Raw genomic sequence first — 17,171 nt, 5'->3', positions numbered from 1 at the left:
GCTCAGCCAGTTTAGCATCCAACTCTTGATTTCCATTCAGGTTATGACCTCACGGTTCATGAGATCCAGCCCAGTCCTGTGTTGAGATCAAGCTACACATCGGGCTCAGTGCTGACAGCATGGAGCCTGCTTGGGATTCTCTCTCCCCCCTCTGTCCTTCCCCCAGCTCACACACATGCACGCTTTCTCTCAAGATAAACAAACATTAAAAAAACAAAGAAAAAAAAAAGAAAAGCTGAGTTTTTAAGAAATGGTATTGATCAATAGGAAACCTTACCTGAATGCAAAAACTAAAACCATAAAGTATGAAAAGGAACAATTGGGGGCGGGGATTCTCTAGAAAAGACCTTTCTAACTTTATAACTCAAAATCCAGAAGTCATAAAAGCAAACACTTGAGGGGCACTGTCTGGCTCAGTGAGTAAAACATGCAACTCTCAATCTCCGGGTTTTGAGTTTTGAGCCCCACGCTAGGTACAGAGTTTACTTTAAAAAAAGGTTGGGGCGGGGCAGTGGGGGGAGCGCCTGGGTAGCTCAGTCAGTTAAGCGTCCAACCTCAGCTCAGGTTATGATCTCGCAGCTTGTGAGTTCAAGCCCCACATCAGGCTCTCTGCTGTCAGCATGGAGCCTGCTTCAAACCTCTTTCTCCCTCCCTCCCTCCCTCCCTCCCTCCTTCCCCCCCCCCTCAAAAATAAATAAACATTTTTTAAAAATAGAAAAAAAAGAAAAAACTTGAGAAATCATATAAAAATCAAAAACTTTAAGCACTTGGGTGGCTCAGTCAATTACACATCCGACTCTTGATTCTGGCTCAGGTCAAGATCTCATAGTTACTGAGTTTGAGCCCCGAGTCAGGCTCTGTGCTGAGCGCGGAACCTGTTTGGAATTCTCTCTGGTCTCCCTCTCTCTCTTCCCCTCCTCCACTCGTGCTCACACGCTCTATCAAAATAAACTTAAAAAAAAATCAAGAACTTGTATAATCAAGTCTCGTAAGTAATTTCTGATAACAAATGACAAACTAGGAATGAGACCTGGTATCAAATTACTAAGGAATAATCTCCCTAATACAGGGGCACCTGGCTGGCTCAGTCAGAAGAGCATCCCTTGATCTCAGGGGCCAGGAGTCGAAGCCTCACAATGGGGGTAGAGCTAAAAAAAAAGAAGAAAAAAAAAGAACACAAAAAACAGCTCTGGAAATAAGAAAATTTTGAAAACAAACAAAAACCAGATCCCATAGAAAAACGGCCTACGTACACAAACAACTCACAGGAAATAAAAATGGCCTTCAAATATATAAAGACATGGTCACCTTCACTCTTAAAAGACATGCAACTAGAATTACTAGATACTGGTACCGTTTCTCATCTATCTGCCAGACAAAAATCCACAACTTTAATAATATAGTATGTTGTAGCTATAGGAAAACAGGTACTCTCATACACAGCCGGTTAAAGTGCAAACTGCTGCCAATCCTTTTGGAAGGCAGCACAGAAATGCTCCTCAAAATCAAACATGCCTCATCTCGGACACAATAATACCACTTCTGGAATTTTCCCATGCACCTGCACAGGACAAAGTAAGTTCAAAGCTATTCATTACAGTACTGTATCATTTACAATAGGAAAATTAAGAAAACCCATTCTACCACAGGATGGTTAAATAAAACCACGTTACTGCCACATAGTTGGAGTCCACGCAGTTGTTAAAAAGAACAAAGCAACATTCCGATGAATATGTAAAGATCTCCAGGTAGTTGGGTAACAAAAAGCAAGGGAGCGACAGTGTGTATTTTGTACTACCTTTTATGAAAGAAATATGGAAAAAAACTATTTCCATACTGTATACCTATACACAAAACTGAAAGGATCTACAATACAAAAAAGTGAAGTCATTACTTATGGGGAGAGAGTAGATGAGTGCAAACGTGAAGTTAAGACCTATTGATGTATAACTTTTTATACTGTTGTGATTTCTGAAACATGAAAATGTATAAAACATTACTCATTCAAAATAGAAAGTTTAAAAATGGGGGCACCTGGGTGGCTCAGTTGGTTAAACATTCGACTCTTGATTTCAGCTCAGGTCATGATCTCATCAAGGTTTGTGGGTTTGAGCCCCACATGGGGTCTGCTTGGGATTCTCTCTGCACCCCCCCCACTCTCTGTCCCTCCCTTGCCTGTGTTCTCTTTCTCTCCCTCTGTGCCCTCCCCTGTTCCTGTTGTCTTTCTCCCTCTCTCTGCCCCCCACCTGCTAATGTTCTTTCTCTATAAATAAGCCTTAAAAAAATAAAAACAGGGGCACCTGGGTGGCTCAGTCAGTTGAGTGTCCAACTTCAGCTCAGGTCATGAACTCACAGCTCGCGGGTTCGAGCCCCACGTCAGGCTCTGTGCTGACAGCTCAGAACCTGGAGCCTGCTTTGGATTCTGTGTCTCCCTCTCTCTCTCTCTGCCCCTCCCCCACTCACACTCTGTCTCTCTCAAAAATAAATAAAACATTAAAAAAAATAAAAATAAATAAATCAAGTTTAAAAATAGATTAAAAAGAAAATTTCTCTTCCCCCACTTCAGTCCTTGGATTTAGCACATGCTTTCAACCTACCCCCTAGGGGATGGAGACCTAGAAGATTTCCTTTTTACAGTTTTTGATGTTCTTGGTGATCTGGAAGAACTCCTGCTTCTCCTCCTACGCCTTTCCCTGAAAGATGAAAATATGTCATTTAAAAATATAGCAATTTAAATACAGGACAATTCAAATATACAAAAGCAAAAGAATCCTTAATGCTCTCAAGTGAACAGTATTCTTAAAAGGTTAGTTTAAACTCATGTTATCTCATTTCAGTGCAGGTCAAATTCTGAGCAATTTTATAGACATGGAAAATACGTTCTAAGATTTCATAATAGAAAAGGTAGAAGACCTTTTCATCTGGTTTATGTGAACAATAATTTCCTAAATAGAAAGAATATTAGATGTTTCTGATTCTCTCAAATAGGTTCTTCCTCAGCATCTAAAACATTTTTTATGTATCCAGATCCTCTGTCATGCTTCTAGCTCCTCGCTGCCCCACTGTGGATTATTTCTTAACAAGGTAATAGGCCCTTTTCAAGAACTAAAAGATTAAGTTGGCTTGTAAAAAGTGAACTTATCAGATCTGAGCATTTAGAATGTCTCTAAAAAAGTATTTACATTAATTCCCTTTACAGAGAAATTGTTTTACCCTCCAACTTCCTACCATTTTATTACTCTATTCATTTAAAACTGAGTGCACAAGTTGCTAGGACAAAAGTAAAACAGTTAAAGCCTGGGGTTTAAATATGAAATAAAAAATTACTACCTTGATTAACATTGTTTAGTATTATTAAAAACTATTTTGCTTAACTTGTTAGCAAATGATGCATATTCAAAATTACTTCATTGAAAACCTGGCCAAATGAGAAACAATGAATTTCAAGATGTCCATAATTCAGGGGATAAGATAGGGGAACATACTAATTACAATTAATATGTCTAACGACCTATCTCACAAGAAGCCCTGACTATTAGGCCATATAGGTGAAAGAACCAAATCCCCTAGAATTCAAGTCCTCCATACCACTTCAGCAAGAAGATTCTAGGCTAATAAAACATTTTGCCAACATCTATCATTATAAAATATAAAAAAAACTAGATAATGCTCAGATATGGTAGATACAGATGTTTAAAAAAAACCTCAAGACCTTTGGAAACACAATTCCAATTCTACCTAAGGCTCTCTCATCCATTACCCAATTTTAGTTCCATGATGCCCCAAAATTACACGTCCTGACTAAAGTGAAAATTAGGTAACGATATTCCATTCAGTTAATGCCATGTCTTAACAGCTCAGCACAAGTACGGGAGGTACTTATCTCACAGCATGAGAATGTCAGTGTATCTTACTTGTTTACACAAAATGATTCTACTCTGACCAGTTTAAGTCTTCACTCAAGAAGCACTATGTACAGGTGGACATCTAATGACTAATACCTGATGTCATTGAGAGCTAAGGCTGGAAAGACAGCAATCTAGAGTGTCAATTTGTTGAGAAAAAAGCAGTCAGCTGTAGTTTGAGTAACTGTAGTTGGTTAGACTTAGATTGAAACTTTGGTTCCACACCTTATCAGCTGCATAACTAGGGTCATATTACATAATCTGAGTCTCAATTTTTCCAACTGGAAAACGGAGTTAATAACTCATGCCTTGTGGTGCTGTGATGAGGATTTAGGATAATACTTGTAAAGCACCAAGTACAGTCTCTCACACAAACCCAGTGTCAATAAATATTTTCTGCTAAAACATCAAAATTTTTTTAAAAAATGCAGATTAGGGGACAATCTTGAAAATAAAAATACCAAGCACACTCTTTTTCTGAGCAGTTAAAATGTTTCCTGTGTACTCAACAATTCAGAGCACATGAGAAACAGAAAAACGCTAAAAGCTAACAAACTGTAACTCTTCGCCAAGCTCTTGTGAAAGCATGAAACATTCCACACTTCTGAACCTTTAGAAACGGATGTCAGTCAGCGTTTATTCTCCAGGCCCCAGTGGCTAGTTAAGAATATATTTAAGAAGGAATGTGAATATCTGAACTTTCTTGAATGTCAAGCAACTTAAAATGGCCCCTGAAAAAATTAAACATTTCAAAGTCAACAAAAAAGTAAATGCAACTGAATTTAAAAGGAATCAAAACAGTATTTGTGTTACAAAGGGCAGTGACTAAATGACCACATAAACACGACAGAATATGTGACAATAAAATCACTGTGCAGTGGAGCGGCAGTTGTGAGGCTCAACTGGTATCCACAGCAATGAGGCCAAGTTATTCTTCAGTTAGAGGTCCAGTGTGCCAAAATATGGCAGCCATCTATTATAAGCCCCATTTGAACATAGACTGCTGCTCTCAACTTCATCCTTCTGAGGCAGTTTTTAAAAGCAGGTACCAAGTACTGGTTATAGAACTCTCAACTAAACTTAACCTCCTAAAAAGAAGAGAAAAGAGCTACTGTACTTCTAATATGAAAGTGCAGAGCAGATGGAGAATTTCCCCTAAGCTTCAATTTCTTCATATTTTGAAACCATGATAGTAACAGTCTTTTCACAGACTGTGAAGATTAAATAAGGTAGGTCATGACAAACTGTGCTGACACAAAATCTGGTATATGGTAAGGCATTCAATAAATGCCTGCAATTATCTTGTATTACCTAACCAAAGACTGGTATTAAGAACAGCCTAAAGTTAATAAAAACAGGAAATATACATTCATCTCCAATTATTTTCTATGCAAAACCACATTTAAAGTATACATAACACTGGCTAACACATGTATTTTTAATATCTAGCTTAACACAAGTTAGGAACCTCCGTTTATCAGTTATGGTATCCTCTGGAGTAATGGATACAGGTTTAGATAATCTTGAATCAAGGAAGGTCCTCTTTTTTGCAGCTGTTACTATGGCAACCTGCTGCCACCTGGTGGCAGTGTACTTATTAATAGAGGGAACAATCTCTAAGAAAAAAGCAAAACCTTAAAATTGACAGATAAACGAAAACCAAAATTTAAACATCATGCAGTCACTCAAGAAAAGAGAGCAGTAAAAATTAAAAAGACAAAAAGGACTAAAATTGCAATTTTAGTAATCATTTTTCATATTAAATTTACCATATCATTCCAAAGAAATATAGAAGTCTGAGATCGATTCTTCCCTATTTGAAAGAAAGAAAAGAAAGAAAGAAAGAAAAAGAAAAAGAAAGAAAGAAAAAACTCGCCCTTGCTACCTCATCCTCCAAGAAAATAAGCAATAGCAGCCACTGCCACCACCAGGGTTAAAACAGTGGATTACAAACAACAGTTAAAACTTTTCAGATCATTTTGCCCGATTATCGTATCTTCCTCCTCACAGATTCAACACTGTGGCAAATGCTCTAAAAGAGAAATGTTTACTCTGCAATTAGAAGGAAATGTTCTCGTATTACTGGACTGTTTTCTCTTGCATGGAATAATTTACGTTTTCATTTGTCACCAGTAAAAATTTTAAGCATTATCAAACCTGCTGGAACTACGAGATCTTCTTGATGCATTGTAACTTCTGGGTGGTGTTCTGGATTTTTTATCCTTCTTTCTTTTCTCATCTATCTCTTTGGATCTGTCCTTGTCCCGTTCCTTTTCTTTGTCCTGCTCCTTTTCCTTTTCCTTGTCTCGCTCCTTTTCATGCTCTTTTTCCCGCTCTCTCTCTCTGTCTTTTTCCTTGTCTTTATCCCGGTCCTTTTCCCGGTCTTTATCTTTGTTTTTACCCCGTTCCTTTTCTTTTTCACGTTCCTTCTCCCTGTCTCTCTCTTTTTCCCTTTCCTTTTCTCTATCTTTTTCTTTCACTCTTTCCTTTTCCTTGATCTTTTCTCGGGTGTCTTTTCTCTTGTCCCTTTAAAAACAAAAATAAATAAATAAATTCACAACTAAAATTACTCTACTCCCCAAAAAGGACCTCCCTCTCTGTCCTCAACAATTATCAACACAAAACAATTTATACTAGCTTAGAATACATTACATAATAATTTCTATATAACCCAGGTGCACATGAAGCTGCTAAATGAAACAATTATCAGGCTCAATTAAGTATTTTAGAAACCTCAAGAGTCATTCTGATCATTAGACTCAAATCAATGGCAATCAATATTAATCACTACTAAAACAATCAGAAATAAGTTGCATGTCTCCCATTAAAAACCTAAACCACAGTAATTTTTTAACAAATGAAGCCATAAAAAAATTAACACTAACTTCCCCAAAACTCACCGTGAACGTGAACGACTCCGTGACTTCCGTCTCTCCCTTGATTTAGAGCGCTTTTTATGTGGGCTCTTAGACCTACGTCTGTCTTTTTGTCTTGAACGTGATCTATTATGGGATCTACTCCTAAAGAAAAACAAGTTGTTGGAACGTCAAAACTTACTCTTAGAATTTGTTTTTAAAAATTAAAGATGTCTTTCAGGTAAGAAAAATTTTAAACCAATCCCAACAGTATCTATCGGTATTTTAAAATTCTCTATTATGAAATGTTTTAGATTATTTGAAATAAATTATTTATTGGCAACTTTACCAAATAGTTCATTATCCAGAACACAGAGACAGAGAAAGAAATTAAGTTCTATTCTATGTCAGACTGAAGCTGGTATATCCAAGTGTGGCTTTTGGCTTTCCTTTGCTAATTATTACATATCAATTATTATAGGACTGCTCTCACAGAACAAGTTTTTATAGCATAAATTAAATTTAACTCTTGACTTACATGGAACAGGACAGCTTGTGGTTAAAGTCCGACAAGAAACAGTGGTTGTATGCCTGAATGGTTTCTCTAAATGGCTGTGAAAGGTTTGTCATAACATATACTAAGAATGTATTAAGGATGCACAGTACTAATTATGCTGCTAGTGTGACAGGAAAGTAAACATCACTCATGAGTTAAAGCTATATATAATTAAATGTTGGATTCGCAAGACCTTGATTTTATAACTACATAAACACAGCTATTAAAAGAAACCTTTATTACTGGAATTCTTGAAGGAAAAATAATTAACTCTTACTCCAATTCTGAAATTCTCTAGGTCCCTTCTTCCCACTGAAATCTTACTTATGTGACGTGACTTTTCTCATAATGTCATATCTTAGCAACTATGTATTAAAATATAACAAAACTGAATGCACACGACTTAAATAACAAAGTGATAAGACTCACCAGCTTTGGAGTGAAACAATCCGGCTCTGACACAGCTGTGCCACACACTAGCTGGCTCTGAGAACTCCGGCTAGTCATTACCCTCTCTAAGCCTAGTTTCTTCGTCTATAAAGTTAGAAGTCAAAATCATACCTACATCACCTATGGCTGTCATGAGGACTGAGTCAGATGATACACGGAAGACTGCCTAGCAGTCTGGCACAGAGTAAATGCTTAAGATCCTTAACGCTCAATAACATCACTATTAATAATTAACATAAGTGAAAACTTTCTATCTTTATATATTCCAAGGACATCATATAAACTTCCACAAATATGCTTTATACAATTAAAATTCATCTTGATAGTCATGTTTTCAGGAATTAAAAACAAAGATCTATAAAATACATACAGTTAAATGTTTGTGGTATGCTAAAAAACCAGAAAAATCTCCTATTTTCCATTAATGAAATCTTGTTTTTTAAACACATTTTTCAGTTAGTTAAAATTTGTTTTCTAATAGCTAATTCTCAACTGAATTGCTCATCTATTATATTGCTTTAAAATTATATGTTCATCTTCATACCACATTTTTGATACAAGAAGGTAAGTCACAATTTGTAGACATCTTTATTACTAATAGTCAAGTACTAGATATTAAGGCAAAACTGAAAACTTTTTTAATCCATTTATAGGAATCCACATAATGGTAATATTTTATAATGCCTTTGCTTCTATATACTTAATTGAAAGTCTTAACATTTCTGTTCTAGTTAATCTTACTGAAAATATACATAGTAATTTTGTTTTCCTCCAACACTGCTTTCCAACCTTAAACAAAGAAACACCTTTTAAAAAATTAGGTGTGGCCTTAGTAAGTAAAAATTAATTTAAAAAACACTGTTCACGTGGCTTCATATCTTACCCTATGGTCCTCAGAGTTTGAAAGTCCCAAGAGTAATTACTGTAGTATTTTAATTTTGACATTAAATACTTTCAAGTCCCTATCTCACCCACTAGTCACCTACAAGAAGTGTTCTGATTAGGATCGCTAAAAGCTTCAAGTCAAAAGCAAATCTAATCTAACCACAGATAAAAACTTCAGTGATCATTAGGAGATCTTATTTTAGCATAAAATACAAAACTGCATTTATAATTAAACTGCAAATACAGGGCAACTTACCATTATGTCTCATCAAAGTTCAACTCTAAGTCCGCTGTTTCCCATTAAAATACTATAAAATGTCTTAAGAGTTCCCATGCTGGTCTGTCAAGGTTACTCATGAAGGTCAAAGTGACAAAAAACTCCTTCCTACCTCCTATTATAAAAGGGGAAGGAACAGGGAAAGGATGGGGGCGCAGGGGTGTTGGTGGGGAGGAAGGCTCTAGAAGCATCTGAGAATGCTGAGAAAGTGGAAGAGGGTAGGCCTTCAAAAGCAAAGGATTCTAAACTCACACTATTAAGTTTAAGTTTAGTGGGGGAGAGCCAGAGCTGAGGTTGGTATCAAATCCAACTAGCAGGGGAGGGGAAGCCAAGAAATGCCTACCATCCCCCTCCTCCCCTACCAGGGAAGTGGCAACAGGAGTAGGTTCCTCCATATCAAGATCCCTAAGTCAAATGTTTCTGAGTAAGGAATTTTTTTTTGTCCCCTTAAAAAGAACCTATCTTCTTTTGTATTTCTTTATGAGCTCAGTAAAGGTCACATGTGATTCTACATATATAAAAATAGTACAAATTTATAAAATAAATCTATGTGAGTGGTAGGTGTATATATATATGTGCATGTATATGTCAAGAACAAGCAATTTCTGGAACACCTGAAATTACCCAGTAATTCAGGGTGGCTCAGTAGGTTAAGCATCCGACTTTGACTCAGATCACCATCTCACAGCTCCTGAGTTCAAGCCCCACATTGGGCTCTGTGCTGACAGCTCAGAGCCTGGAGTCTGCTTCAAATTCTGTGTCTCCCTCTCTCTCTGCCCCTCCCCCCACTCTCTCTCTCTCAAAAATAAACATTTAAAAAAATACAAAAAAAACCCCAAGCAATTTCTATTGCTATGTAGTCAGACCTACAGGAAAGCATTCTCACGAATTAAGAACAATTAACAAATTACTTTAAATATTTATTTCATAAATTTCATTTTAGACTGAATAATCCTTCTCCCACTAACCCTTGGAAAGGGAAAATATCCAAATATACCTAACCTAAAATAAGACCAAGCACCTTAAAACAGAATTAAATAATATACTCCAACAGATAAATCTGAATTCACAGACCTCATCAAGGAAACAAATGTTAATCAAGTTTTGCTTTTTTCCAACCTTAGAAAACCATGAAGGTATCAGACTTGGAGCACACCTCTTGTCATCAACACAAAATGAGATTCAGGTCTTGGGTCTCTTTTTTTCTTCAGAAAAAAAGTAATTACTCTTCAGCTCAATTCTGTATTTCCTGTAACTCCTTTACCTTCATCACAGCCTGTCAACCTGCAGAAATATCCACAACCTAGTACCACTGTTTCTGTACCACTTTCCTTCTCCAACTCTGGCTCCTGTGGCACTGCCTTGTTTCTTGTACGTGACACAACTTCCTTCACTTGGATCTGAACTTGCCTTGCTGAAAGGCCTTGAAGGGAAACAGTAAAACCATATCCCCAACAAGATTTTACAAACTAATAACAGAAAAGTATATACGAGTAAATAGCTAGAAGAATAGTTCACTAGAGTCAAACAAAGAACATCGTATTTTTTTTTCCATTTCATTGCTTTAATTTCCTTGGTATTGTAGAAAAACAGACTAAACTGAGCTTGCTAATGAGGTTCAACATACCACATACTGGTTTCCTTTTTTCCTTCCCCTTGAGCCCTCCTCCTCCTCTAATACCACAGCACAGACACACACACACCTTCCTCTACCCCTTCTCTTTAGACTGCAGCATGCACGCACATATAACACGTAATTAGGATCCATTATATACGATTTCACATTTCAATATCACCTCCCTCCGTATCTTAAAGAAGACAATAGAAGTTATCACTTTGGCCACGATTCTTTAGGACACTTCCAATCAAGATGCTGTCACAAGTTATGAGTACATTCTGAGGTCCACTCTGGACTAAATACAATGAAACAGAATTTTTTTTAATAAAGAAAATTAAAAGGATAGAACTGTACTCAAAAGTAAGATAAATACGGACAGCTGGGTGGCTCAGTCAGTTAAACATCCAACCCTTGATTTTGGCTCAGGTCATGAGCTCACGGTTGTGGGATCAAACCACTCTATGCGCTACCCACTGACAGCGCAGGGCCTGCTTGGGATTCTTCTTTCTCTCTATGCCTCCCTACTCACACGCACACATTCTCTCTCTCAAAATAAAGAAACATCAAAAACAAAAAGTAAGATAAATAGAAAAGAAACAGAGTTGAAGCATAACAGCTGGAGCTACAGCTGCCAAGTTACTCCTGTGTTTCAGCTCCCAAAGTGGGTGCAGAAGGCTCTTACCATCAGTGTTACCAAAAATGTGAAGCACCCCATTTGACGCATGGGACCAGAGATAGGTAACTACTGGAAACCAAGATCTGAAGTTCTATACCCCAAGCCTTGAGAAGACAGGGGGTTGGGTGGAGTTCCCTTTTCTCAATAAAAAGAATGAAAAGTTTCTGCCGGTTCTGTATGAAGGCTGGTCTAGTCGTAGAAAATTCAGGATTAGAGCACCTTACAAAAGAAAACCAACTTCTAAAACTGAAAATTAGTTGAGATCATAAAAATTATACACTGATTAGATAAAATTTCATTCTTAACTACAGTATTATAATTAAAGAAACATTTAATTGGAACCATAATTCCTGAACTCCGCTGAAGTTTCTAAATTCTGATATTTAAAGAAAAACTCAGAAAATCTTAACTATTTTAAATACAAGACAACAAAACTTTGTAAGATGATAGCAGAAGTTCTCACCTGTGTTTTGACTGTGATCTTTTTCGTCTAGAATGGGATTTTGAACTAGACCTGGATTTTGAGCGAGTGTGGGAACGAGATCGACCGCCTTTTCTTTCATTGCTCTTTCCAGACTCTGGGAGGAAAAAACCACTTTGCAGTGTAAGCTCAGAACAATTAAAGATCCCAGTTAATAATCAGGCACAAGTGGAATGTACCACATATAGTGCAAGGGGCCTACTCTCTGTACATCCTCCTCCTGTGCAATTATCCTTCAGAAACATCCAAGAAAGTCATTGCATAAACTCGTTGAGTGCAGCCACCCTGCAGCAGTACATATAAACCAGATGATTATAAACAGCTGTTCGTAGTATTTTGTTGCTGCCATAACGTACGATTATAACATGTCTGTAATTCCTAGGACAGTGACTGTAAATCTTCTCTCCATTTATTTTGCTAGAGTGAAGCTTAAATTCTGAGTGCTAATTTAGAAAATGTGCTCAACTGTAAACCACCTACACATTTTTGCTTGGATTTTTAACTTTTAGTAAAAGCAACATAAAGTCTCAGTAGGTGTTCCTTTTTATCTTGCTAAAACAGTCCCTGTGTTTTTTCTGAATCATGGGTTCTCTTTCCTATTTTTAAAATTAAAACTTTGAAGGAAAGTGAATCTTCTCAATTAGAACATTTTAAGTGTATTTGTTCTTGTTTTTAGCTTCACAATAACATTTATACCTTGCTTTAAGTAAATCAGTTTTGAGCACTAACTGTGCTATGAAAATATAAAGAACTGATTAACTCAAGCTAATGTGCCTTAAAATTCAGTATCAAGGGAAAACACGTTTGGGCTAAGCAGTTCTTTGACCTTAGGCACTAGTAAGTCACTTACTCTTTCTCGAGTTTCAGTCTTCTTGTAAAATGAAGGGACTAACCAAGATAATTTCTAAAATTCCTTCCAGTTCTACGATTCTCTGATCTTAAAGTGTGACCTATGTAACAACACTATTGCCTTACCTGGTTCAATGGCTGCTGAGATAAATGACTGAGCCTCTCGCACTCGCTTCATTACTTCTTCTAACTCCTTAGCTGCAGCCTGAGGTGTCATCTCAGGGGGTTTTACTATTGCATTGTTGGAGTGATTAATTCTAAATTAAAAATATTAGCATATCACAAATACACACCATATTTTACAAAACATAAAACAAATGTTTACATGATACAAAGATTTACATGTGAGGACAGCTTGAAAGCACACTAAGAACAATACAGTTAAATACAGAATAACCAAAACCAACATCAAAACCATAATTCTTCTCGTTATCACCCATCCTTACCTCTTGCTAACAAAGTCAAAAGCAAGGAAAAAAAGAAGGAAAAACTGAACCCTAGTTGATTTCTTTAACAACTTCAATATACCAGGACAAGTGCTTTTCCACACAACTTAGAATTATAATAAATTAAAATGCTAACACCAATATTAAAATGAATCATTTCTCGTCTTACAAGATTTTGTTGATAGCTCTGCACCCCAGGAGGTTGAAGGGGAAGCTGTGTATTATGTGCACAATTTTAATCAACTGTGAACCATGGGTGAGTCAGCTATAACTTTGAACGTGGGAAGCACCTGATAAAACTCTTCCCTAGCAGGTTACAGTGGTTTCTCTGATGCACATAAATGAATTTGGTGAGTCTCACTTTACCCCTTTCACATTGAGAAGACAAGCATTCACTAGAAAGAGATTTTTATCCTTTCATACCTGAATCGTGATCAAGCTGTATAACTAATGCAATTACCTACGAAGTTCAGATAAAACTGTTGCCTCAATAATCTGCATGAAATAGAATTTCTGGTCTTGAACATGTAAAGTCTACACCAATTTTTCATTTTGCAAACAAGAATATCAGAAAATATTAAAACTCAAAATGTATGATTTAAAGCATTTCTAAATATTTAATACTATTTTCTTCATGGGATCTTGGACTTACCAAAATTCTCATTACTGTATTACTCTAAGTTCAACTCTATGTTAAATCATCTGTAAGTCTAGTTATAAAGCAAAACCAATCTTATTATAGCTTATAGAAAAAGACCTACAATCATTACACGAAGCATATAAATAATGTTAACATCAAATCAGATCTTATAAAATAGAAAATAAGACATTGTGAAATATAACTTTAAAGACTAAAATGGTAAGTAACCCATGTATTTCATTTATACTTAACACAAAGTCTTCCTTTCCACAAATTGCCAATTACTATTAAAAAGAAAAAAAAAAGGCCTTAATTATATCAGCAATACTTTAAGTTTTTCCAAAATCATTAAAATTTCTTTGTTTAGGGTTTCTTACTTCAGTGGCCTGTCTCCAAACATAACTCCATTAAAAGCAAGGGCCCTTGGTACAGAATTTTGGTCTGCAAATTCCACAAAAGCAAACCGAGTTGGCTGAGTCTCATCACCTGCCATCCGCACAAACTTCACTTCTCCAACTTGTTTAAAAAATTCAAGAAGTTGATCAGCTGTCGTTGTCTGAAGAAACAAAGTCACGCTTTAATAAAGTATACTCTTTTTTAAAAATTAGGTAAATATTATTTTATCAATCGGTAGGACTTTTAAGAATGGGAAAAGATTAAGAGGTCCTACCACTCACTTTCTTCTTAAATTAGTTACCTGGGAATTCAAATTGCCAACGTAGACTGTTCTCCTAATTTCATCAATTTTGGAAGGATCCACATTTCCCATAAGCGGTGGCTGTGGTATCTCTCCAAGTGTTGCAATGTTGGGGTCTAGTGCTGCTGCTGGTATAGCTCCCAAACTGCTAAGGGAAACACCCAACTACAAAAAAACAAACAAACAAACAAAAAAAAAAAAATCACACATATTTTCTATTAGCATCAAACATTACCACTCTTTAATCTTAAAAAGAAACAATCAACTCAACAAGAATGGAAAGTGACTAGGGAGTCCAGGTGTGTGTCTAAATTATTGAAAGTGAGGTCACAGAAGTTCTATGTACAATTAGAAATGTAACCTAATTCTTTTTTTTAAAGACATAAAAATGTCTTTAATGTTTATTTATTTTTGAGAGAGAGAGAGAGACAGATTGCAATCAGGGAAGGGCAGAGAGAGAGAGAGGGAGACACACACTCCAAAGCAGGCTGCAGGCTCTGAGCTGTGGGTACAGAGCCTGACGTGGGGCTCAAACTCATTAACCACAAGATCATGACCTGAGCCAAAGCCAGACACTTAACTGACCGAGCCACCAAAACACCCCAGAAATACAACATAATTCTTATCTGGGTATTTTAAATACTTTCAAACTTGAGACTAAAAATGAACAGTCAATTCTCATTTTCACAGTAGTTATGTACTATGAAGTTGCCATGAACTGGATTATTGAATATGTTATCACTCCTAGGGAAAATACAGGGCTAGGTTCCTGAGAGCTTCTGGTCACAGTTTCATCACCAATAACTGCATTATCTTGTTTTATGTGTTTCTAGTTAAAGACACCTAATGTAATATATAATGCTGATTCATTAACATTGAACTCACAGCCAGAAGCACTATCAACCAGTGCTTCAATGAACCTTATCTAATGCCTGGGTTTTCTCCGTAAGGCCCATCACAGCCTCCCAGCCCCTCAGGAACATGAGACAGCACTTCAATACTTGGGTACTAGCTTAAAAAGCAAAATCAGCAAAAAAAATACACAAAAAATATTACAGCATTACAGGTAAGACAAGAAGGCAGGATACTGCTGTTTGAACTTAGCTGAAAATGAACATATCAAGCAATGTTCCGCCATGTACTGATTTTGAGGTTTCAAACATATTTTAGCTAGTTGGTGAATTCACAAGCACAGAATTCACAAATATTGAGAATCAAGTGCATGCTGGGCATTCAGCAACAGTGACTAAGTTCCTAATAGTTAATAATCATGGCTCCTAACTTTTGCTAACCCTAGAAGATAGATATGAATATTATGCCAATTTCACAAAGAAAAGGACTTACAGAAGTTAATGATTTTCCCAAAGCTATTGAGCTACCAAGTGGTAAAGGCAGGGAACCACTATATACAGACTAAAACTAAAACAGGTACAAAGTTTACCTAAGAAAAGAAATTGAAAATATTAAACTTACTTATACTCTGGTAGGAACAGAAAAAAACCTTTGGATGATCTTTCGTAACATAATTAAATTCAGTTTTTAGTTCAAGCATTAAGGAAGTTTTTTTAAATTTATTTGAGATACAGAGACAGCGTGAATGGGGGAGGGGCAGAGAGCGAGAATCCCAAGCAGGCTCCATGTTGCCAGCACAGAGCCCAATACGGGGCCTGAACTCACGAAACTGCAGAATCATACCTGAGCTGAAACGAAGAGTGGTACACTTAATCAACTGAGCCACCCAGGTGCCCCAAGGAACATGTTTTTAATGTGAACTTAAATTAGAAAAGAAAAGATCCCAAAGTTTGAAAATGGAAAATTCTGCAGAAAAATGCGAAGACATTTCAAGGGGGAAAAAAACACTACAACTTTCCATTTATGCAATTTAAGAAAATTTTGAGCACTGACTGTATATTGTTACAAACTAAGATTAAGCAAATACCAAAGAACAAGACTTCCTAAAGGTGAAAATGTAAGTTGATGAAACAATTATCACTTACACTTGTCAAGTGGCCTGTGTATCATCTTCTTAAAACATGTCAAAGTCATGTCTTACCCTGCTTAAAACTAACCAATGGCTTCTAATTATCTTTAGAATAAAATTCAAACTCCTTTCCATGGCCAAAAAGCCCTATAATCAGTACCCTATCTCTCTCTCCAAAATCTCACAACACATACTTCCACCACCCCCATTTACAAAGCTTCAGCTATACGGACTGCCATTCTATTTATTCATTGAAAACACAAGTTTTTCCCACCTGATGCATTTCATTTGGCATTCCTTCTGCCAAAACACTCTTCTCCCAGCTTCTGCCAGTCAAATCCTTCAGGCATCATGTCACTGATCCCCTCTAAGAGGCTTTCCCTGACTTTATATAAAGCTTCATTTACTCTCTACAACATCACTGTTTTGTTCTTCGTAGCACATACTATAATCTGTGGTATCTTGCTAACAGATGTTAGATTTATTGCTCAGCATTACCATTTCAAGTTATCATAAAGTTGTACAAAATATCTTAGTTCAGAGTGAGTGAGTGATCTCTATGAATCAAGACTACCACCATCTGAGCCTAGTTTTTCTCCATGTTTGCTTCTGTACTGACACTCCTTTTTTCCCCTCACCCCTTGTCTTCTATTGTATAAGGTACAAAGATGTTTGAGCATAACATTAAATTTGTTTTACTGTGCAAAAGAATTACTACATCCCATTAAGTTAAATAACAAATATGGGTCTTATTATTTATTAGTTTTGCATGGATTTAAAGCATTAAACAGGCCTTTCCAGTTGTCAATCTCCTTGATCTGCAAATTTTCTCCACTGGGACACTATATACAAAGA

The 17,171-nt window shown here is 36.5% G+C and overlaps 1 protein-coding gene across 5 annotated transcripts in view; it reads right to left on the bottom strand.

Moving 5' to 3' along the window:
• Positions 1-17,171, bottom strand: part of SREK1 (splicing regulatory glutamic acid and lysine rich protein 1) — a 46,527-nt gene that overhangs the window by 11,648 nt on the left and 17,708 nt on the right. For 4 of the 5 annotated variants that reach the window (XM_042940419.1, XM_042940416.1, XM_042940425.1 and 1 more), the window contains 7 exons: positions 14,336-14,500; positions 14,016-14,194; positions 12,679-12,809; positions 11,686-11,800; positions 6,806-6,925; positions 6,063-6,431; positions 2,598-2,693 (listed from right to left, as the gene is read on the bottom strand). In XM_042940419.1, the coding sequence (XP_042796353.1) occupies positions 2,598-2,693; positions 6,063-6,431; positions 6,806-6,925; positions 11,686-11,800; positions 12,679-12,809; positions 14,016-14,194; positions 14,336-14,500 (1,175 nt within the window). The remainder of the gene's footprint in view (positions 1-2,597; positions 2,694-6,062; positions 6,432-6,805; positions 6,926-11,685; positions 11,801-12,678; positions 12,810-14,015; positions 14,195-14,335; positions 14,501-17,171) is intronic. The other variant, XM_042940431.1, reaches the window with a different exon arrangement.

This window comes from Panthera leo, chromosome A1 (genome assembly GCF_018350215.1).
Source record: "Panthera leo isolate Ple1 chromosome A1, P.leo_Ple1_pat1.1, whole genome shotgun sequence".
Lineage (NCBI taxonomy): Eukaryota > Metazoa > Chordata > Mammalia > Carnivora > Felidae > Panthera > Panthera leo.
This window is presented reverse-complemented; position numbering and strand designations above follow the sequence as displayed.